A 24,932-nucleotide genomic window follows, 5' to 3' on the forward strand; every position below is an offset into this window, starting at 1 on the left:
TTTTTCTGCCTTCCATTAACTAAGTAGACTTTTCCCTGAGCTATGGGATTATGGCAAGTGGATGAATTCCATTCTGCTACCAGATTGATCTGTTGTTCTCTCTTGACCAGTACCACTCAAATGCATCAGTAAGTTTACAGTTTGTCCAGTTAGTATAAAAATCACAACTTTCAAACACAAGTCAACCTTTAATGAAAGTAGTTCTTTCCAAAAGAACCTGTTTTACCATTTTGTAGTGTGTAGGTTTAACGGCAAAGCTTTTAGTGTGGAAAGGCACTCCCTGAAGAAGGCAACAGAGCAGTGTCTCACACAGCCCCTGAAGACCAAGCCACCACTGCAGAGCCAGCTGTGGTGACAAACACGCACAGGGTCCACACCCAGCTTCACCACTCACCCACGGTGTGACCCGAGACAAGCTGTCTCAGCTCCCTGTGGCTGCATTTCCTCCCCTACACACCGAGGAGTAAGAGCAACAGTGCAGGCAGGCTTTCTGGGAAACCTGAGCGTGAGATGACTCACGTAAAATGCATCAGACCTCACTCGACACGTGGTGAACGTGGAGCAAGTGCTAACTGCATTTCATGGAGCTCTCTCAGCAGACACTAACTAACACTGCCTCTCTTGAGTATTACATGTTATACAGATACAAAAGACATAGATGACATGATCCTGACAAACACAGAGCCTAGCTAGGGAGATACACTTAAAGAATGAGAAGAGATACAAGTGCATTTAAAAAACAAAACAAGACACTGTATCACTCCAGAGTGAGTGATGAGAGATGAGGTTAGTCCATGAAGGTTAATGGAACAAGTGACTCCAATGTGCAGCTCGAGACTGATGAAGTCTGAAAGTGAGTGGAAAATTGGGCGGGATGATCCAGGCAGAGACCAGTAAGAAAATTAACCACACTGGATCGGGAAGATTCGGGCTGGAGTAACTTGGATGAGGACAATTTTTTTAAAAATGAGAGAGAGAGAAGTATTGTTTCATAAAAAGATTCAGAAAAAAGAAAGGGGGCCTTTGCTGCAGTTATTGAAGAAGACCAGATTTTCCCATAGATATAAATTAGAGTTTTTAAAAATCACTGCAGTTTCTTGAAGAAGAAAATAACTTGTCAAAAATGCTGGCTCGGAAGGGTTATGCCCGCAGCTGTAGGCTGTGTGCATCGGGTCAGGGAAGCAGGCAAGCACAGGGGTGGTGTGGGAGCTCTGAGCGCAAAGCAACTCTCTCCACGGGAGTTATTAGAGGGAAAACAGGCAGAGGGCAAGGCCGAACTCCACGGCAGTCCACAGTTAGCAGGAACCTCTGCAAGGAAGAGACAGAAAAAATAGGAGGAGACACAGGAAGAACGTGCAGTACCTAAAAAGTCTGGTGAATTAATGAGGGGAGGTGAGTCAAGTAAATTTAGGACTGAAAGGAGTTACTGGGGTAGAAAGCGAGCAAAACCCGAAACGTAGCTTGAAGCCAGATCTTATAAAACCTTCAGAGCATTCTCGCAGTATCCTTTTACCCAGTAAATGAGTTGAGCAATCATGATTAGGCCTGTGTTTCAGAACGATAATTCTGGCTAACAGCATAAAGGAAACAATGAGAAATTGGCTGCTGAAGGCTGGGAGGTAACGGAGGGACTGCCTGGAATACTCCATGGGAGAGAAGTGGAGGGAGCAAGGCACAGGAGAGGAGTTTTAACACACAGCTAGGATGCAGAATCAACAGGTTCTCATGGCCAGGGGCCTCCTCGCTTTCTCATCTTTACTATACATAAGGACTTGGGAAGAGAGAGGAGGGATCAGAAAGCATGTGTTCTGAAGATGCTGAGTCTAGGGGCCCGCCGGACATCCAGAGAAGCAGGTGCTAACCGGCATCTGGAATGTCAAAGAGAGCAGCAGTGGCTGTGTAGGTAGGACAGTTAAGCTCAGGCAAACGGACATCCCTAGTGTTTCCTGAGCCGTCCCTCCAAACAAAGCCATTTCCTAAGCAGCTGCACAGCCGTCTACTCCCTCCGTCATAAATGGCCTATAAGAGGCGGGCACACACCATCTGTCACATTTCAAGTTGGTTGCATTGGAAATAATTGTTATTTCCGTGGCCACATATAACGTTTAATTCAATAGTCTTTCATTGGCTGATCATTTTCAGAAATATTGAAATAAAATATAAAACAAATTACCAATTCATGATTCAGAATTTACAGGACAGAAAACTTTGATATCAAGATGACTCATAATACTACATGCAAAACTAAAAACATATCTTTGAAGATAATATCATTCATATAAAGAGATCAATGTACTGGTCAGATACATATCTGATGGTGACTTTTAAAAAATTAAATTGGTTCATTTTTTCCAGCAGTAAATTATACTTTTTAAAGACAGATTTCTTAGGCGATTTGGTGCAACCTTGTATCACACAAGTAGACAAAATTCTCTTCCAATTAGTTGTTCCATTTTGTACCTGGGAGAGTTAGGGAAGGGACCAGTGCTGTGGCATAGTTGGCTAAGCTGCCGCCTGCAGTGCCGGCATCCCACATGAGCGCCAGTTCATATCCCTGCTGCTCCTCTTCCAGTCCTGCTCTCTGCTATTACCTGGGAAAGCTGTGGAAACTGGCCGGAGTGCTTGGGCCCCTGCACATGCGTGGGAGATCCAGAAGAAAGCTCCTGGCTCCTGGCTTAAGAATGATACACCCAGCTCCAGCCATCTGGGGAGTGAACCAGCAAATGGAAGGCTTCTCGCTCTGTCTCACCCTCTCTGTAACTTTACCTCTCAAATCAATAAATAAATAATGTTCAAAATAAATTAGTGAATGATTCTCAAAGGACATGCAAAAGGAGTTATTACATTCATGTTTCTCATATTTATATAAAGACCTGAGATTTAATGTGTTTAGTTGTTTCCATGAGCTATGTGCCTGGTGCTACATACAGAGGACACAACCCCCCGGCCTCTACTGAAAACTCCCATGGCATAGCTGTGTTGTATAATTAGCACAGCCTAACAGAATCTCCCCCATTTAGTCTCTCATCACAAACGTGAAACTTGTTGCAAATTAATTGCTGGGTTGTTTCTTTGTTTCTTGAAGTCAACAATTCTGTCCCTCCTTGGAGGCTCCAAATGTTTTCCTTGGTCTCTTGGACCCACAGTGCCACTCTGTGCTATCATCGGCCTCCACAGATGCAGAGGTCCTACACGTGGGCAGCAGGAAATCTTTGTTGAGAGAGAAAGATGTTCATGGAAAAAGACTCACTTGAATCTGATCCTGACACCACACATTCTAAAACCATGATTTTTTACAAAGAAAACAAATGAACTTTGAAATCAAGACATTCTTTTAGGAAACACTTCTCAGCTCTTAGTAGCACTTAAATAAATAACTACTGTTGTATGCAATGCTAACAATATGCATTCATATTATAAACCATCAAGTTAATGATACTAGGTAATTTATCCAAAGTATGAGAGAGGACAAAATGTGTTTTTAATTCATTTATTTGAGAGGCAGAGATCTAGGGACAGAGAGAAAGATCTCCCATCTGCTGGTTCCCTCCTCAAATGCTAACAGCAGCTATGGGTGAGCCAAGGCCAAAACTAGGAACAGGAAACTCAATCCAGGTCTCCCGTGTAGGTGGCAGGGACCCAATCATTTAAGTCATCACTGCTACCTCCCATGAGGCACAATACCAGGAAGCTGGAACTGGGAGCAGAGCAGGCAATCAAACTCATGTACTCCAAATGGGACATGGTCATCTTAACCCACGTCTTAACCACTGGTCCAAATTGTCATCCCCACAAAAATATTTTTCAATGTGGAAGAGATTATCATAGAGCAACATCAAGTATCAAGCCCTGCTATCATTATGTTTAAACCATGTATTCCAAGAAGAGTACGCTCCTTTTCCATTAAAGCCGAAGTGCCAGATCACCTGACGAATTCACAGAAGAGTAATAATTAAACAAAATTAATTCTACTGCACCCCCAATCCAGGCAAGTGTTAGAAAACAGATTTCATGTCTAAGCACTACAGTGAGTGATGCAGCCATCTGGAAGCTAATTCTAAAGCTCTTAAAGTCACAAAGAAGTTTTGATTATCCTTAGGCAAATATTTTGCTGTACCCAAAGGTCTTGCTCATTCAGAGAATCATTCCTTTTAGTTCAAAGTTTCAGAAATTAGACACTCATACACAGAGGCGTGCATCAGTGGTACTCTGAGTTACGATCTGCACACAGAAAATGCACAGTGTGCATTTGCCTGGCATTCTGTGCCCGTGGAATCTTCTGGACCAAAACACACTCTAGCATGCTTCCTTGCGCTCTCACCCACCGCGTCATTGTCCCTCAGAGGGAGCTAGACTTTTGACCACCACCATCATGGTGAGTTGCACCTGCATCTGGATTTTGAATGAGTGGGATGCACTCCTCTGCATCTGATTTCTTTCACACAAGCATGTCTGTGAGATTCATCAGAGTGCTACACGCGCCAGCTTTTCTTCATTGCTCTATGCTCTTGAAAAACCTATCAACTTAGTTGTCTTTCCCACTGCTGATGGCTATTTGGTTGTTTCCAGATTCTCAATATCACAAATAATGCCACTTGTCAACACTCATTAGCTATGCCTGGTCTTGGGTTTCAGCTAGTTAGTTACATTGGCTTCAGCAGACAATGATGGACAGCTTCCCAAAGCAGTTATCAATGGTCCCTCCCACAACTCAGTGTGCTTTCTGCTGAGTATTTTTTTAAAGATTTTATTTACTTATTTGAGAGGTAAAGTTATAATGCGAGGGAGAGACAGAGAGAAAAGGTGTTCACTCCCCAAATGGCCACAATGACTGGAGCTGAGCCGATCTGAAGCCAGGAGCCAGGTGCTTCTTCTCAGTCTCCCTTGTGGGTGCAGGGGCCCAAGGACTTGGGCCATCTTCTACTGCTTTCCCAGGCCACAGCAGAAAGCTGGATTGGAAGAGGAGCAGCCGGGACTAGAACTGGCGCCCAGATGGGATGCCAGCACTGCAGAAGGAGGATTAACCTACTGAGCCATGATGTTGAATACTCTTGGTACGATGGATCCTTTTTGCTATTAAATTATATTTTGGGGGGCCAGCGCTATGGCATAAATAGGCTTAGCCTCTGCCTGTGGTGCTGGCATCCCATATGGGCACCAATTTAAGTCACAGCTGCTCCACTTCCAATCCAGTTCCCTGCTGATGGCCTTGGAAAGCAGTGGAAGAAGGCCCAGGAAGCTCCTGGCTCCTGGCTTTGGATCATCCCAGTTTGGACCATTGTGGCCATTTGGGGAATGGACCAGTGAATGAAAGATCTCTCTCTGTCTCTCCCTCTATCTATCTGTAACTCTGCCTCTCAAATATTTTTTAAAATTATACTTTTTGTTGACTGTATACACAATAATCCATCAATGTGTCTTTCTTTTAAGTTAAGATGATCCCTCAACAACTTGCAACTGTAGCACGTAGGATGAAGAAAGGAAATCCACAATTTAAAGCAATTGTCAAATGTAATATTGGAGTTTATTGAATAAATACACTTCAAAACAAAACATAATTTTAATAAATCTTGGAAATGTTTTGCATGGCACTCTGATCCTGGAATAACATGATGTAGATTACTAATGGTGAGGGTCTGATATTTACCATAGGGTTTATAATACAAAAGCCATGTATAAGTTTGAATGTAACTTTAAATAAGAGCCGATCAGATCTCTTGTCCTTAAATAAAATACAGAAAATATCAGATAATTATCCTGGCACTAGTGATCAGGCTAAAAGACAGGACAAACTGATTTTAATTTAATGGACCACTGCAGCTTCACCTTATATTAAAGGGCGAAAACATGATTTAAGTCATTCTGCTATTATATATGCAGAAATGTAGATTTCTATATAAATACATAAAGTTTCCTTGACTTTTTAGGAAGGTGAATGTTTTTGCAATATTTTAATATGGCCAGAAAGGAGACCATGGCTTTACTGAGCACCTGGGTCACTCCACACAAATCTGGCCCATTTCTAAAGGAAAGGAAAGGAGCAAGCCTGTGACGATGTAAACACAGGCAGAACACTGTAACTACAGGCAGCAGTGGTGTTCACCACAGGCCAGTCATTCAATCTTTCTGATAGTCCAATTTCTTTTGCTCTACAACATATATATATCTAGCTTGAAGACTATTTTCTCCATGAAGCTAGATGGTAACTCCTTGGTGCATTTCAGAGGGCTTCCATTACACATTTGTTACCTGGAAAGCATTTGGGGATCCCAGCATCCAAGCCCTAGCCCAGATTAAATCACAAATCCTGCAGGAAAGACACTGGCGGCACTGTCGCAGAGCTGCCATGTAAATTCACAGTGCACAGCCAAATTACAGATGCACTGAACAGACCCGTAATACTCACTAAACGTGCACATAGAGGGTGGGCACCATTTAATGGAGAAAGGTGTGATGACCCAAGTGGGAATCAGAATGGAGTCCTCACTAGCCCATGGCTACCTGAGATGTGTGCATCCTGGAGAAGGGGTGGCAACAGCAGGCGGTGGCAGTTCCAGTGAAAAATCTCCATCCCAACTTGGACAGGCTCTGCTACATCTCTACAGCGTCAGAAACATCTGCTTTATCTTCATGCCAATTTGCTTTATTCCTTTTCCTTTTTAATTTAGTGTTTGACTTTCAAATAATGAATGCATGCAAAGGAGAGTCTATTTTAACCTATGTGGAATCTTTCATCAATATAGATGTACAGAAATACAAGTTAAAAGGTTTCTTAGATTTCATAAATTCACCGTGCCAAAATTATTAGACCAATTTACCTGCACAGGGAAGGACATCAGTCTTCATTCCCAAACACTCTGAAGATAAATTGTCATCATTTAATCCTTTCCATGAGAGCTCTCCTGTTCTATAATGTGAAATGCTGAAAGTATATAAAATGCAATTTTTCTGAGTTGTCTCTAAAAAGATATTATCACATCTAAATTTTTACAAGCCCTCCAAGACAACATACCTTAATATTCATGCCTAATTTAATAAATATGCATGCTTAATTCAATTTTTTGAATGATTAAATTCCCAGAATCAAAGAATTCTCAGGAAAAGTATTGTGCTAACCTCATTATTTCAAGTTGTTCAAGCAACTCTGTCTAAAATACAAATAATTTTTGAATTTTATTCTTTTTGAGGGTTGCTGTAGAAACAGGGTGATGGCAAGTGAGGTGTGATGTTACCATGTTCACAAGACATCATGGTTTTTCCACTGTCAGTCCTCGTTTTCACTTCAATATCTGTGGTTTAACAGAAGATAATGGTTGTAAAAATAAAAGGTGAACTGAAGTATTGCCAGTGAATCTGATGAACCTATTCATCAAACACTGATGATCCAACAGAAAATGCTCTCTATGTTTCTCGGTGACAGAGATAACTGCCTGGACTCCACTTTGTACTTTATTTCTTGGCTTCTGTAAAACTGATTTGTATTGTTACACAAGGGCTACCTCAAAACTCCTGCAGTTATAAAAGTTTCTTTTTTTTAAAAAAAAAGATTTTATTTATTTATTTGACAGGTAGAGTTATAGACAGTGAAAGAGACAGATGGAGAGAAAGGTCTTCCTTCCATTGGTTCACTCCCCAAATGGCTGCAATGGCCAGAGCTACCCCGATCTGAAGCCAGGAGCCAGGTTCTTCTTCCTGGTCTCCCATGCAGGTTAGGGGCCCAAGCACTTGGGCCATCTTACATTGCTATCCCAGGCCATAGCAGAGAGCTGGACTGCAAGAGGAGCAACCAGAACTAGAACCCGACACCCATATGGGATGCTGGCACCACAGGCAAAGGATTAACCTAGGGTGTCACGGCACTGGCCCCAGTTATAAAAGTTTTAAAACCAAGTCTGCTGAAAGCCAGAGTGGTCCAGAGAAGTAATACAGCTCATTTAAGTTTTAATTCCATCGATGAAGAAATTGAGATTGAAATAATTTAAATCATAACCTCTTAGTCATGGGGCTGAGATTAGCACCCAGGTCTCAGGAGTACCAAATCCAGAGTTTTCCATTTATCTTCTATTATGCCATGCTATCTCCTTGCATGACTGAGTTAAAACAAAGAAAAAATAAAGGTGAGATACTTTCAGTGGGTGAGATCAACTGCAGCAAGCAGAAATTGAAGGAATTTAATGTAGTCAATACTTCTGAAAAAATTGCCTGAAAATAATTTTCCTGTGAATTAAACCTCTCAAATTCAGTAAATCATTTAGACTGATTCAAAGGATTATTCCAGGGCTGCTTTTCTTTAAAATAAAAAAAAAATGCCGTTTGAAATGAATTGCTTATAAATGGGTACAGCAAGTAAAATACACTTAATGAGTACCTACATTTCAATTATTATTTATTTTAAAGATTCATTTCTTTTTTATTTGAAAGACAGAGTTATAGAGACGGGGGTGGGGCGGAGAGAAAGAGAGAGCAATCTTGCTACCACCCATTGGCTCACTCCCCAGGTGGCCACAATGGCCAGGGCTATGCAGGCTGGAGCCCGGAGCCAGGAACTTCATACAGGACTCCCCTGTGGGTACAGGGGCACAAACACTTGGGTCATCTTCTGCTGCTACTTTCCCAGTGGATTAACAGGGAGCTGGTTCCCAAGTGGAGCACCCAGGTCTCAAACTCGTGCCCATATGGGATGCTGACATCACAGGTGCTGGCTTCACCTGCCACTCCACAACACTGGCCCCAGTAGTATCAACATTTTACTAAGAGCCCTGGGAACCTGAACATTCACGCAAGTTTAAGAAATATGGCTGCCTTCTCTGGCCCCACCTAGAGAAAGAGATAACAAGTGCAATTGGGTCAGCAGCTTTCATTGATCAGACCTGGAAGTTGAGACCAGCCATCCCTAGAAAGATCTCATAGCTGGTTGGAAGCTGAATTAGAATTGATGCAATCCAAGTTTACTATTTCAGATCCCCATACAATACTGACTGCTCCAGCAAATCTATTCCTCCCTATTGACAGGACAAGCAGGGGAAGCTATCTAAACCTCTTTCCAACAAGGTGTCTTCCATGCTGTGACATTTCAGTTTCTGCTGCTTTTAAAATGCTTTTTATTTTCCATTTATCTTGGGGGTAAATCTGCAGGATGTGATTCTAGGTTGTAGGTTCTCTTAATTTTTGGAACATTCAATTAAATGTCTTTTTTTCTTCAGTAATTGCCCTTACAAAGTTAGACACAGGGGTGGGTATTTGGCGCAGCAGTGAAGGTGCAGGTGCGGAACCCACTTCCCATACAGGAGTGCTTGGGTTTGCGTCCCTGCTCTGTGTGCACCATGTGGGGCAGCAGATGATGGTTCAGTAGCTGGGTCTCTGCTCCCCACATGGGAGACTCAGTTTGAGTTTCTAACTGTCAGGTATTTGGGGACTGCACCGGTATGTATGAGCGTTCTCTCTGACTCTGTCTCTCAAAGGAACAGAACAAGCAATTTTTTTAAGTTAGATGTAGAGGAAGACTCTGGGGAGACAGTGCAGCAGGAAGCGCAAGGAGACTCTGTGTGTGTGTGTGTGTGTGTGTCCTCTATCACTCTACCTTTCAAAATAAACAGATGGACCAATCATTGCAAAAATTAGAGGCAATTAGGCCATGGCCTCATGGGGTTCCAACCGTAACAAAGGATCACTGTTATTCCAGTTGGGCCTTAGGTTATTTATTGTCAGAGTGGGTTCACACAGAGCAAAGTAACCCTTTGGCTTTGGCCTCTCTGCATGCACCCCCTTGCTCGTCTGCTTTTCTGCCACAGGGAACCCAGCACAAGGTCCTCACCAGAAGCCTAGCTGGTGCTGGTGCCCTACTCTTAGACTTCCAGCACCGTGAGCTACAGTAAGTCTCTGTTTTCAAGTTAGTCAGCATCTGGTGTCCTGTTACAGCAGCAGACGGTGGATTAAAGCACGGGGCCTCCTCAGTGAGATTATTACAAGATTTATCATCAGGAAATATGAAGGCCGGCAGGCACTGAGCAGATACATTCCAAGTGCTAAAGGATAAAACAACCAAGGAGCCTGTCCTTCAGCAATTAACGCACTCCCAGATGAACAAAACCCGAAGGACAGCAGTTTGACCGGAACTGTGCTGTGAGAAACGCTCGGGGTAGTTCCCCCTGGTGAAACAAAAGGCCTCTGCCTGGTGACTCAAAGCTGCATGGAGAAATAAAAAATCGCAAAGATAAATCCAGGAGTAATTACAAGAGCCAACAGCGAAACAAAGGTTTATAACTTCATTGTTTCTACATGATTAAAGAGACTAACATGTTAAAAACATCGTTACTATCAGAGCTAGTATTGTTGTAACTTTGCTTTGTAAGTCTGTATTTTATTTTATATATGATTTAAGAGACAAATGTATTTAAAATAACCATTAATTTGTGGGTTTGGGGCCCATAGCATACATAAAGATGTAATTTTGAGAAATCAACAACTCGAGAGGTGGGGGATTAATCTGCAAATGAGCAGTTTTTGTATGTCACAGAAGCTACGTTGCTATAATTCAAACTAGAGCACTGTAGCTTTAGGATATTAAATGTAATCTCCATGGTAACCAAAAAATATCTACAGAATGTACACAACAGGAAATGAGAAAGGAATTTTAATGCCTCAATGTAAAAACTGAACTAAACACAAAAGACGGCAGCAGGGTAAGGAACAAGGAACAAAATCTGTAAGGCATGGTGTGAGCAAATTTCAAAATGACAGAAACGCCTCCTTCGTTATAAATATTTACTTTAAATGTAAGTAGATTAAACTCACTACCTAAAAACGCAGGGATTAGAAGAATGGATTAGAAACATGATCCAACTAAATTCTATCTCAGGAGAGACTCACGTTAGACTGAAGATACAGGTAGCCTATACGTGGAAGAAGTACATTCCATGCCAGGAGAAACCAAAAGAGAGCAGAGATGAACATACAAATATCAGACAAGATAGACTTTATGACAAGAGTTATGAGACAAACAAGGATATCAGATCCTAATAAAAGTTTCAGCAGAGCAAGAAGATACAATGAAAAACATTAACAAACCTAATGAAAGACCATAAAATATATGAAGCAAAAACTGAAAGAAATGAAGAGAGAAATAGACAGTTATGCAATGATAATTAGAAACTTAAATGCCCTGATTAGAATGATAGAACATTCAGACAGAAGATAAGGAAACAGAGGACCCAAACAATAGAATAAACCAACCAGATCTGAAAAACAGAAAATATTCTACCTAATAACAATAGAGGGCCAGTGCCATGGCTCACTTGGCTAATCCTCCACCTGTGGCGCCGGCACCCTAGGTTCTAGTCCCAGTTGGGGCGTCGGGTACTAGTCCCGGTTGCTCTTCCAGTCCAGTTCTCTGCTGTGGCCTGGGAAGGCAGTGGAGATGGCCCAAGTGTTTGGGTCCCTATACCCGCATGGGAGACCGGGAGGAAGCACCTGGCTCCTGGCTTCGGATCGGCTTAGCACCAGCTATGGCGGCCATTGGGGGAGTAAACCAAACAGAAGGAAGACCTTTCTCTATGTCTCTCTCTCACTGTCTATAACTCTCTCTCTGTCTCTCTCTCTTTCTCTCTCTCTCTCACTGTCTAACTCTGCCTGGCAAAAAAAAAAAAAAAACAACACACAATAGAATGCACATGCGAAATTCTTGAACAGAGTCTGTATGCTAAACCACAACTTAAATCTTGAGAAAATTAAAGATGAAAATATCACACAGAATATCTTCTCCAGCCACAGTGGGATTAAATTAGAATTCAGTAACAGAAGTAAAACTGTAAAATTCACAAATTTCTTTAAATTAACACCAAGAGGGATCCAGGAAGCAAGCACAAGGAAATTTAGAAAATGCTTAGAGAAGAAAGCTTACACAGCATAACAAAATGTTGGGTGGTTTGAGGTAAATGTGTACCTACAAATGCTTGCACTAAAAATAAGATCTCAAAACTAGCAGCCCAACTTTTCAACTTATCTAGGAAGAATAAAACTCTGTTTCCTGGTGATATTCTATATGTAGAAATTCCTAGGAATTCCAGAATAAACTGTTAAGAACTACTAAGCAAATTCATCAACATAGCACACAGTACTTCCCACCGTCATTCTGTAATGAAAATTTTGAAAAACAGCTCTATTTTTAATAGCATGCAAAGAATACAATACTTAGAAATAAACCAAGGAATTTAAGGACCTATATAATGAGAACTATAAAACATTGCTTTAAAAATTTAGAGACTACACAAACATAGAAACCCATCCCATGTTCATGGATTGGAATATGTAATTTTGTTGGGATATTAATATAATCCAAAGTAATCCAGATAGTCAATGCAATTTCTATCAAAATCCCTAAGTGTTTTGTATAGAAATAGAAAAACTCATACTAATATTCATATGTATTTTCAAAGGATCCTAATAGCTAAAACAATATTGAAAAAAGAAGAATCTTGCAGGATTCCCATTTCCTGTTTCCAAAACCTACTGTAAAACTAGTTATCAAAACAGTATGGCAATGACAAAAAGACAGATAAATCAATGCCAATGAAACAGGCCGCCTTTGTTCCTGCATCCCAAATGGATGCTGGTTTGAGTCTCCACTGCTCCACTTCTGATCCAGCTTCCTGCTAATGCACCTTGGAATGCAGCAGATGTCCCAAGTTCTTGGGCCCCTGCACCCTCGTGGGAGACCTGGAAGAAGCACCTGGCTCCTGGCTTCGAATCTTCCCATCTCTGGCCATTGTGGCCATTTGGGGACTGAACCAGTGGATGGAAAATCTCTCTCTCTGTCTTTGTCTTTCTCTGCCTCTGTCTCTGTCTCTCTCTCCCCCTTTCCCTCCCTCCCTCCCTCTTTATTTCTGCAGATATTGCACAGTAAAAGCATGTTTTATTGAAGTAAAACTGAATAAGAAAGATTTCATACAGTTACGATATACAAAGTGCTATCTTGCTATATGTGTACGTGAAGTGATTTCCTTGGTCAAGCTAATCAACTCATCACCACTCCCTGCTTGGCTACCACTGTGAGTTGTTTGTGATGTGTGCATTGTCTGTATTGTGCATGTTGTGTGTGTTTTCTGATGTGTGATATGTGTGTAAGAGTGCTGTATTATATGGTGTCTTGAGTGTGCTGTATGTGTATGTGAGTATGGGGTGTGCCTGTGTGTTATATGTGGAGGGGGTATGTTGTGTGTATGTGCTGTGTGGTATGTGTGTTGTGTGTTATGTGTGGTATATGTCTACATGTTGTGTGTGTGGAGTGTTGTGTGTGTATGTGTGCATCTGTGTGTGGTGTATGCGTATGGGGTGTGTCTGTTGTATTGTGTGTATGTGGTACATGGGTGTGTGTGATGTCTATATGGGGTGTGTCTGTGTGTTGTGTGCTATATTGGGTGTTATGTGTGCTATGTACATGGTTTGTGCTGTGTGTTGTGTGTAGTGTATGTTATGTGCATGTGGTATGTGTGCATGGTGTGTGTGTGCGTGTGATATATGGTACATGTGGTTTGTGTTGTATGTATGTGGTGTGTGTGGTATATGTGTGGCACACATGATGTGTGTTATGCACAGGTGGTGTGTGTGTGTGTGTGTGTGTGATATGGTATGTGTGGTGTGTGTGTGACATGATGTGTGTGGTTGGTGTGCGTGGTATGTGTGTGATATATGGCATGTATGGTATGTGTGTGGTGTTGTTATGTGCATGTGTGTGTGACATATGGTCTGTGTTTTTGGTGTGTGTGTTGTGCGTGGTGTGTGTGTGGTGTGTGGTTATGTGTGCCTGTGATGTGTGTGATATACGGTATATGTGGTTGGTGTGTGTGTATATGTATGGCATGTGTGTGATATATGGTATGTGTTATATGAATGAATGTGTGTGATGTATGGTCTGTGTTTTTGGTGTGTATGTTGCATGTGTTGTGTGTGTGGTATGTGTTATGTGTGCCTGTGATGTGTGTGATATATGGTGTGTGTGGTTGTGTGTGTGGCATGTGTGTGATACATGGAATGTGTGGTGTGTGTTGTGTGTGATGTGTGTTGTGTGTGTAACTGTGTGCATGTGTGTGATATGGTACACGCCGTGTGTGGTGAGAACACTTAAGAGGCACTCTGAAATTTCAGGACATAAACACACTGGCCCTCTGTATCCACAGATCCCACACCTGCAGATTCAATCAGCCATGGAAATATTTGGGGGAAATATTTTTTTGCAAAAAAAAAAAAGACTGCATGTGTCCTGAACACGTAGACTTTTTTCTTGCCATCATTCCCTGGACAATGCAGTGTTGAAGCACTTGCACGGCATCGGGTATTACACATAACCCAGAGGTGATTTAATGTGCATGAGAGGGTACACACAGGTTTAGTACAAACAGGACTCTAGCTGATGAGCTGGACTTGAGCATGCGTGGTTGTGTTTGGAGCCCTTTCCCAGGGACACCAGGGGTGACTCTGCCACACTGCTAACTGCAGCCACCCGGCTGCAACCAGAGCCCCAGAACTTCTTCACCCTGTGTGCCTGAAAGTCCGACCCTGGGACCAATCTCCCCACGTCTTCTGCACTGTGTCTACCTCCAGTTTCCCAGTTTCAGCATTAAAAACATTTGGAGAGAGTTTCACTGTTTTTTTGTTCTGTTTCAAAACACAACCGGCCAGTTTCTGATGTCTTTAGAGTGCTCACCACTACAACCTTCTTTAGTTGGCTTGTTTAAAGAGATTAGTATAAAGATACTTAGATTTTATTCTGTATAAAATCATTTGATTGTGGCCGGTGCCGCGGCTCAATAGGCTAATCCTCCGCCTAGTGGCGCCGGCACACTGGGTTCTAGTCCCAGTCAGGGCGCCGGATTCTGTCCCGGTTGCACCTCTTCCAGGCCAGCTCTCTGCTGTGGCCAGGGAGGGCAGTGGAGGATGGCCCAAGTGCTTGGGCCCTGCACCCCATGGGAGACCAGGAAAAGCACCTGGCTCCTGCCTTCGGATCAGCGCAGTGCACCGGCCGCAGTGCACCGGCCACAGTGCGCCGGCCGCGGCAGCCATTGGAGGGTGAACCAACGGCAAAGGAAGACCTTTCTCTCTGTCTCTCTCTCTCACTGTCCACTCTGCCTGTAAAAAAAAAAAAATCATTTGATTGTATGTAGTCTATAAATTTAATCTGATTTTGATTTTGGAAATCTTTCTTGGAATGGCCTATTTATATATCTAGTGTCTTTTTTTTTTTTTTCAGGATCCTTCAGAGTTAGTTTTTTTTGTTTGTTTTTTTTTGTTTTTTTTTTCCGAGACCAATAGAGAGCCAAGTTTTTCCTTTTGCCCCTACAGAGAGGTTTCACATTTTTACATCAGTTACCCTGGGAGCTGTGTTTCTGTCTATTCCTTCCACAGAGGCGCAGCCCTGGCTCACCTCAGTTTATACCAAGGACAGGAGGGGAGGTCTTCCAGCACATAGGAAGCTGACCGAATTATCTGTCGAATGAACGCATCTCAAAGAGAAGTCAGTTCCAGTGTCACAGCCATCACTTCAGCTGTGTTCTCAAGAAGCAGCACACCCTGCGTTTCCTCAAAGGGAGACGGGAGCCAGTGATGATCAAGATTTTTAGAAAAGAGGGTGCAACATGGAACATTTTCTGAAATGTAAGCATAGAAGTATGGTGCCTGCCATGACCCTGCCAGCCCTTCTCTGCAATCCAGCTCTGCAGCACTGGGGCTTACACATAGGGAACCGGCTTCATGCAGCTACGTCTCAAGGTGGGATCAACCCCAGCAAGCAGTATTTTCTGACCATTTAAGCCATGCTGAAGTTGGCTGTGCAGAAACTCCTTCTCACCACAACCGCCCTCTCCCCTCCATCTCTATGTAGTTGCTTTCTGTAGGAAGATGCGACTGTTACCAAAACAGAATGAGCTTCAGCAACCTCACGGGAAGAAGTCTTTGCACGTCACACTGAGTGGTGTCATTCATCTGATGATAAATGCTGTAGGTGACTTTCGATGCTGAAGCTTGAATCAAAGATTTCTGAAATGGACGGTGATTCCTATCTGCCTAGGCTCTCCTCACATGTATTATAAGCACTCCACAGAAATACAAAGCCCACACCACTATCCACTTCAGTGCAGAAAATGGGAAATTTCTTCAGCTCAAAGAACAGCGGAGTCCACCGTAAGTAAAATGTCTCCGACGGCTCCATCAGCGAGGGGAGTGCGGTCCCCAACTGAAGTACATTTCAAGTAGCTGTCAGTGGCTCCTCTTCTCTCTCACTGCATCGCTAAGATTATTTAGGTTGGGAAGTAGAGAAAGCATCCATTCTTGCACAGTTTCTTACAAATGCCTGAAATTTTCCTGGGGAACTTTCAGCTTCACTGTGTGTTTGACCCCTTGGGGAGAGATCATCTTCTGAACGTGCCACAGGCAGCTCCTCACCACGGAGGCATGCATCTTGCCCACGCTGAGAACAGGGAGCTCAGAAACCCTCCCACCCTCTAGGACACTCGTCCATTGGCACATGGCATGACTTGATGCCGGCAGCCCTATTCTGTACAGCTCTTTTTCGAAAGACATGCCACAGAGCATGACTGCTTTAAGAACAGCAAAGTAACTATCTGGCGTCTCCTTTTCTTTATTCTCAACAAGAGTGAGAAACACGTGTGAAAGAACGTAGCTATTTGCTTTTCTCCTCCATTGCCATGACTTTGAAAACCTAAACCTCACGTGGACTGGCTCCATGCTATCAACACGGCACAGGACAAGGAATTGGAGAGCGGGAAGCGAGTTGGGAAATTTCCAATCAATGTGCGCTGCTGCTTTTCTGTAACGCTGAGGGTTCTCAAGAACATTCAAGATAAACAGTTTAAGCTCCTTAGATGACTTACAATGCAGATACATCTGTGCTCACCACCAAAGTTCGCAGCACTGTTTGGCTCACCTTAGTGTATTCTAGGACACATTATTAATTTATACAATTTTCTTGGAAAATCTGCATACTAATTATACCACCTGTTGTTTATGCTACTCTATCTATCTTTGATATTTTTGTTGCTACCTCAAAATTAATGGGCCATTTTTCATATTATTTTGCCTCTTCATTCTTCCACAGAAATTACATGACAATTTCTTTTCATAATTGCCACACATCACCATTATTATAATAATGGTAAGGCTCCTTTTTATAATAATAATAACAAAATGTTAAGCACAAAACCAGCACTTTTCAAACAATTTTCACATACACCATTGAAAAGTACTTTCAAGTAAGAAGAGAGATCATATCACCTTCTTTGCACAAAAGAGAAAAAGATAGACTCGGAATGACCAGGTGACCTGTACAAAATCATACAAGTGGTCATTTTTTATACAGAGTACTCACATTTGCAGAAGAACCTCAGTTTCAGAGAGCACCAAATTCCCATCTCATTGATTTTCAGATATCTCATTTAAATATTTAAATGCCTCTATGTATGCATCTAAAGCATGGAGAAAGTGAGTAGATCATTTTCCAGAGGTATATGTTCTAGTTACTAAATTCTAATATTAGCCCTCAAATAATTAATTCAACCCAAGTAAGTGTAAAATACAAATATGAAGGCAAACCAGAGAGACCAATTTTCCCAGGAAAGGACCAGCTTCTCCCAAAATAACCTGATATTTTCTTTTAGTGCAAAGAGAAAGGCAGGGGAGGGTCTGAAATGGTTGGAACTCCAGAATGTGGAAAGGTCGAGATGATGTAAAGAGGCAAGAATCAGGCCACAGAGACAGGCTGCAGCTGAGCTGCCGAACAGTGCCTTCTGAGAGGTGGAACGGGCTGCATCTGTGTCTACGTCACCAGTCATCCTCACAGTCAACTCTTAAGAAGGTTACTCTCCGGGTTCAAATCAGGACCATGTGTAACTTTCAAAGAGTGCACATCTCCTGCTTCTCAAAGTCCTCTTTTGTGTTTTTCTAAACAAAACGGAATTTAGCCCATGCATGCAATTATGATGCTAGAACTAGTATACTTAGGGCTCTCAAATGCATACTTGACATCTTTTATGAAAGTAAAGACCCTAGCAGGTTCAATGGTTCCTCACACTCAGCTCTCTTCCTTTTTCTGTCTTTGAGGAGTAGAGCCAATAAAAGCATTACTTAGATGGAGGTATAAACTTATACACAATACAGCCAATATTAACAATATAGGGATAGAACATCAATATACTTCCCTAGTTTGTTTATTTGTATTCCAGTCCCTTGGTTCTTCTCTTTCCAGTAAGCAGGTTTGCAGGGAAGAATACCAGGCGCCAGGTGCACCTGTGGTCAGGCTCACAGCCCTGGGAGGCAGCACCACTTTCATTTCCTAGTAAGAAGGGGCACTCTGTGCTCTGTTGTGGGGCCAAGAAAAATGAACTAGCCCTTCCAGCCACTTCTGTTGTTCATTTCATTTTCAGTCCTCATTGGCATTTATCTTCAAAAGATTCTTTTATAAGAAGAGTTAAATAAATATTTCTCCTCATGCTATTTTTTTTCTTGCACAGTAGGATCCACTTGGGTACAGAGACTATGTATTGATATTCTCCATAGTGGTTCCCATACATATTCAGAACAGAAACAATGCATCCTCAATCAAAATGTGATGAAAAAGGAAGTGCATCTGTTAAAGGGCGCCAAGAAAGGATTGGCTTCTTCACCCTAGAGGTAAGAGGCAGATTGGTAAACACCCCCAGAAGCAGGATGCTTCCACCCCATGGCAAAGCTTCCTTTGAGCCCTCCAGCCAATCTATGGGAGGGCCTTGTCTGAGGGACAGGAAAGGGAATCTAATCTCAGACTCACTCCAGGAAAACAAAGTGAACTGAGGAATGCAACGGCTGAATTCCTAACAATTTCAAGGGTTTCAAGATAAAGATCCAACTACAGGGGGCATTGTGGCATAGCTGGTCAAGCCGCAACCTGTGACATAGGCATCCCATATGGGCACTGGTTGAGTTCCAGCTTCTCTGCTTCCAATCCAGCGCCCTGCTAATGTGCCTAGAAAAGCAGCAAAAAGACGGTCCAGGTTTTTGGGCCCCTGCACCTGTGTGAGAACCCCAGAAGAAGCTCCCAGCTTTGTCCTCCCCAGCCCTGGACATTGCAACCATCAGGGGATTGAACCAACAGATGGATCTCCCCCTCCCCCCGCCCGGTCCCTCTCTCTCTCCTTCCCTCCCTCTCTCCCTCTGTCTCTGTCTCTCTCTCCTTTTCTAACTGTGCCTTTAATAGATAAATCTTAAGAAATGAAGGAAGACCGACCCAATTACAGACTTTCAGCTTCCAGTGCAAGACTTCGTGAGCTAAAGTAACCTTTCCTTACTAGACTGAAAGAGACCTCCCTTTTTTTCACGCCTGTGAAGAAGCTGTGTCTAGATTTTAACTGGCAGAGACATAACATCCTGTGAAAGCAGAATCTAGGGCAGGCATCTTCACATTAGTGTGCCGGACATTCTGTCACTGATTGGATTCCAAATTTGATGGCAGAGACACAAATTCAGCAAGTGGCTGCACAGTGCCTCCAAAGGCTATGATGGACACAAAGGGCCCACAGGCGGAGGGTCACCCTGGGGATTCTGCCCATCAGTAGGTGCAGATGGCAGTGAACCTGACACTGCCTTGTTCCCGCTTGTACTGAGGAAAGGGACAATAGAGCTATGAAAGGTGTGTGCACATTCCCAGACCTGATGGATGGCTAGATAGATAGGTGGAGAGCTATGGAGAGAGAGAGAGAGAGAGAGAGAGAGAGAGAGAGAGAGAGAGAGAGAGAAGAGAAGTATATAAAACAAGAAGAACTGAGACAGAGAGGTGAAAAGGAGAGTGGCCAATAAGAAAATAAAAAATATACCACCACCACACCCTGCCCTCCAGCACCCCCCCCCAAAAAAAAAATAAACCCTACCAAGCAAAAGCCTGTGAGAGAAGAACACAGAAGGACAGAAAACACAAACCCAGACTCCCAGCTCACAGTGTTAACTGCGAGGTGGCCACTTCTCCTTACTTGTGGCTGTGACTTCAGTGAGTTACAATCAATTTCTTATATTTACAGCTGCGAGCAACACTATGGCTGATCATGCAGAATTAAAGCTGCAGTGAGTAAGGATCTCAACAGCGACTGATGTATGTCCTTTGCTTAAATACAATCATTTGTCCCCACTTGAGAATCAATGCAACTTGACTTTTCAAATTGGGATTGAGAGGGGTTGGTTGCTAGTTTCTGATGGCTAAGTAAGAATAAAAATACACTTACAAATGAAAATAACTAGCCAAGATCCCAAAGATCAAACATGTGCCCCAGCATATCCTCTTTGCTTAATTTCAAAGGAACAAGCTTATCAAGTAGCTAGAAAGTCATAATCAGCGAAAAAGTGTGCAATACTCTTAGATCCCCATCCTTTTATAAAGCAATCCTTAGTATATATATTTTTCAAGTCAGACTACTGAGTCCTATTTCTATAAGGACTCTTGAAGATTAGTTATTATTATACATTCAGAAGCCATAAAACTGAACAATGAAACAATTTCAAACATTAGGATATCACTAAATAATATATCACTTGCACATTTGAATAGAAATTTATATATAATAAATTAGATGATAAAAAAGCAGAGCTTCCTAGAAAAGGTTCTTATGGGTATGAAATTAACTTTTCACTGAAAAATAGACTAGAAAAATAGTCCTGGGAAACTGAAATATTCACAATGAAGTCATTAGTTATGGCTTTCTTAACAAACAAACTAACAAGAAGATCAAAAAGCGCAAACATAATGGAAGAGTTGCCTGGAACTGAAAGATAAATTTCTGTGTCGAGAGTAATAAATAACTGGGGACAAGGTATTTTTTTAGAGCATAAAACTCTCTCGTGGCAAAAACTGGTTTCCATTTTTCACTTTTTAATCTTGGAAGCACTTTTCATTAATTAATCAGACTATGAGCCCTTAAGGTAAATTAATAATCAAGTACGATATTAATTTCCACAAATATAGCAGTACATCCTACTTCTTCCCACAGCACACCTAACAGGAAAGAAATACTGACCTGAACTTCTGCCTCAAAAAATATCACCACCAGAAACCATCACTCATCATGTCCAGGGTTTCTATTTGCGAGGACTTCCCGGTGCAGCCTGATGGAACACTGGGGAACCAAAGGCACCGAAGATGTGACATCATGGGTGCTCGGGGAGCAGGACTTGGAAATGACTGCACAGAATGTGTCCTGCCTGGGAGCGCAGAGGACACATCAGGAGACAGCGGTTTCTTCCATCCTGAAACTTCTCCTCTCGGAGTGATGCCCTCACACAGGGGTCAGGAGGGCTGAAAGAGACTGTTCAAAGACGGCAGGTGGACAGAAGACAGGAGATCTTTCTTAAAGTTCCAGAAGCCAAACTCTTCTGTCTTCTCTTTACTCTCCATCAAACGGTTGCCATCAAGATTTTGTTGCCAACTTGCTATGATTTGCTGTCTTTTCAATATTTGGCTTTTAATTCTCTAGCCTTTTTTTTTTTTTTTAAATAGATAAGTACTTTTTGTTTAGCTAAGCAGAGATTTGTCAAATGTATTTTATGTTCAAGGCCAAAAAAAAAAAAAAAAAAAAGAAAATTGGTAGAAACAAAACTGTGCTCACTGAGCTTAAAGCCTTCTTGTCCTGATGAGATCCCATTATCTGCAAATGATACTTTCAGTCATGTGCTCTGTGGAAAAATCATTTCAATCAAATACCATCCTATCTATCAGGGTGCTTCAAAAAGTTTTCAGAAAATGAAATTAAAGAATAAGTTTATTTGGCGAAAGAACACTTGAAATCCATGAATACCTATATGTCTTACTAATTCTGTATTTTCATTCTATTTGAAAGGCAGAGAGACAGAGACAGACAGAGAGAAAAACCAGAACTCAGTCTGGGTCTCCCACATGGGTGGCAGGGACTTGAGTACTTGAGCCATCGCCTGCTGCCCCCCATGGTGCACACGAGCAGGAAGCTGGATTGGAAGCAGGAGCAGGACTTGAACCCAAGAACTCCACAACAGCATGAAAGAGTCCCAAGTGGTATCTTGACCCCTGCGCCAAACTCCCTCCGGATTTCTTCCTTTAAACCCTCTCTCAGTAGATACTATTTTTACACAACAATCGAATAAGCACTGATGAATCCTGTTCACACGTGTTTTTGTACAGCACAGTGTTAAACTGCAGTTGGTTCAGAGGACTCTGAAATCTTCTCCAGGTGAGAAGACATTAACACAATGTAACATAAGAATTTTATATAAAGGAATCTTCATTACTTTTCATTGTCATTCTAACAGTAATTTCCCAGTAGGCGTCCTTAACTGGCCTTCCCCAGCTGCCAGCATCAGCCAGATTGGGGCTGTGATGGACAGGCCCTGCGGGTGGCCAGTGCATTCCGGAAATTCCCATTTTGTCACAGCAGCCAGGCCCTGGGTCCTTACCTCTCCCAGAGCTCAGAGCAGATACCACCCAGGGCCACAGTGCAAAAGGGCTCTGCATCCATCTCTGGCCTACAACAAAATCAAGCTGTCCCTCTGTTCACTGACCTACAGCTCTCCAGGGCAGGGTGGGCTCACTGGGCTGGTCTGAATGCTTTTCTATCACTTGCTGCAAAACGCTTGCTTTCTCTCACTTCAGCGTCCTCCTCAGACAAATGGGACCACAAAGCTACAACCCGGGAGAGATGCTGTGCTGACCAATGAGAAAGCACACTCAAACACCTAACTGCAGTTCTGGAAGTTTAAAGAAACCCCAACCCCAGCCTCACCCTGATCCCCGATCCTTTCTAACACTACTCATTGCCAGTGACTTTCACGGGACAGGACGATTTGGGACAATTTTCCTGCAGAATCCACTTAACTGGGCATTTTGAGATATGTCTGTATAGCCAAGAGTAACTATTTTACAGCATGTAAACCACCTATCTTGTACAAAATTATCTCAATGCAACAGCAGTAAAAGTGCCTGACACTCTTGAATTCCCAGCCAAACTACCTGGCTGACCCAATACCATATAACCTCGTCTTTTAAACAGTTAGTCGTAAATGATATGACATTTATGAGCCACAGTCACCGAATGAAAAAATGAATTATCTTGGCTGCTGATGAATACATTTAAAAAGTGAAGCCTGTGACAAAAAAATCCTCCACTCAGAGAACACAGACCAAGGTAGGAGTTGGGGGTAAAGCCAGGCCAAAAAGTACCCTAGGTGAGCGTGCAGAAATCAGTAGGCTCATCTGGCTCACGAGACCAGGAGCCGGGCCTGCCCAATGGGCCAGCCAGTTAACCCAGCACCAGATACTAGGGTACCTTCTAGAATGTTCCGGGGCAAGTCATAACCCTGGACTCCCAGGTACTGCTACCCTTAGAGAGTGAGATGGGCTCTTCTCCTGCCCTCTACAGACCATCTAGGGTTGAGAGTGGGCACTGAGGGAAGGACACACCAATAGTAAGGGCTCCTAGCACCTGGGGCCTCACACATATTCTTGTTTGTCATTGCCATTCACCCCAGCACACCGGAACTTCACCTTTCACCCTGATTGCAGGGAAGAACAGCGTCAGGCAGCACACCAGAGAGTACCCGTGCCATTTGCTATCCTCTTGTTCCACTGTGTTGGTGATTATGCAACTCCACCTGGAATTCAGGTAGTAGGAAAGAAGGGAACCCCGCTCCCCTCCTAATTCCAGATTGCCAGCACCAAGGACCTGTTTCACTGGAGCCTTGCGGTACTGCTCAGCGTTTACACAGTGATGACGTCCATGGTGCCCCACCCCTGAGGTCCCCTTTCATCTCGGGTCCTGGCTCTGATTTTTGTTTATCCCACCCCAGGCAGAACCACCACCTATTAGCAACGTTTACACCTGAAATACCTCGTCTGCTCTAAATCTCTGTCTGCACTGCCAAGGCTCAGATGCAACAAGTTTTCGCCTGCAGGGAATTCCTACTTTGCAGCCGGATGCCTCATGCACCCCATCTGCCTCAGGCACCCTGCTTCCCAGCTGGAGCGATACCTCTCCCCACCCTCCAGTCCCCCAGAAGCCCTTCCTTCTTTCTGCCTCACCCCCACGCTCTCTTCTTGTATGCTCCTGTTTGTAACGGAGCATCAAAGCGTTCCGTGGGGCCCCTCAATGGAACGCGTGGAGGAACAAGTGCCCTGAGTCAGGCCTTGAGCAGGAATCAGAGGCTAAGGCAGACAGCTGCCCCTTCCTCTACCTCTGATTAGGCACAATTAGATGGAGACCCCGACATGTGAAATGTGAAGCTACGCTGGGGAGAGACATTCATTGCTGTAAAGGAGCCAGGCGTGCGCACCTTGGGAAGAAAGTGAGGAAGACAGGGTGGTGTCCTGGAAGCTCCCTGAGGGGAGGGTGCCTCCGTCTGTCACTGCTGCAACTGCAAAGCCCGGGAGAGAGGGAGAGCTGCAGAAACCAAGCATTTATCTGTCATGGCTCTGCAGACCAAGGTCGAGGCACCAGCACGTTCAGCATCTGGGAAGACTTGCTCTCTTCTTCATGGTCAGAAGGCAGAGGTGAGAGGGAGGAGCAGCTCCCTTGCACCTCTCTTGAAAGACCTTTGATGGCATTGGGAGGGCTCTGCCTTCATGACCTAATCACCTCCTACAGGCCCCGCCCCTCCCAAGTCTCCCCTTGGCCATGAAGTTCCAACAAATGAACTGGTGGGAGGCCAGGCTGAGGCCATCGCTTGGGAATATTTGAACGGCCTCCCGACCGACAAGCAGATAAAAATGTAATGAATGGATTACGGTACAGAGGAAATGGGAGTGCAGTAGGAAGTAGAAGTTCAAAGACGCCCGGGTGTGAAAGAGCTTTGTGTGTTCAGGTCTTCATGGAGCAGAAGAACAGAAGAGAAGCAGGTGGGCCTGGAAAGGTGAATGGGTCAGAGTGTGAGACACATCA

At 43.3% G+C, this 24,932-nt stretch overlaps 1 protein-coding gene across 3 annotated transcripts in view; it reads right to left on the bottom strand.

Annotated features, from left to right (window-relative positions):
- EDIL3 (EGF like repeats and discoidin domains 3) overlaps positions 1-24,932 on the bottom strand; it is a 491,890-nt gene that overhangs the window by 424,735 nt on the left and 42,223 nt on the right. Inside the window, exon 1 of one of the 3 annotated variants that reach the window (XM_051854034.2) lies at positions 6,819-6,861. The exons of the other annotated variants lie outside the window; for them this stretch is intronic. Coding sequence (XP_051709994.2) covers positions 6,819-6,846 — 28 coding nt within the window. The 5' untranslated portion in view covers positions 6,847-6,861. Of the gene's footprint in view, positions 1-6,818; positions 6,862-24,932 lie in introns of those variants that run through there. 3 annotated transcript variants of the gene reach the window in all.

The sequence above is a fragment of the Oryctolagus cuniculus genome, chromosome 14 (genome assembly GCF_964237555.1).
Source record: "Oryctolagus cuniculus chromosome 14, mOryCun1.1, whole genome shotgun sequence".
Lineage (NCBI taxonomy): Eukaryota > Metazoa > Chordata > Mammalia > Lagomorpha > Leporidae > Oryctolagus > Oryctolagus cuniculus.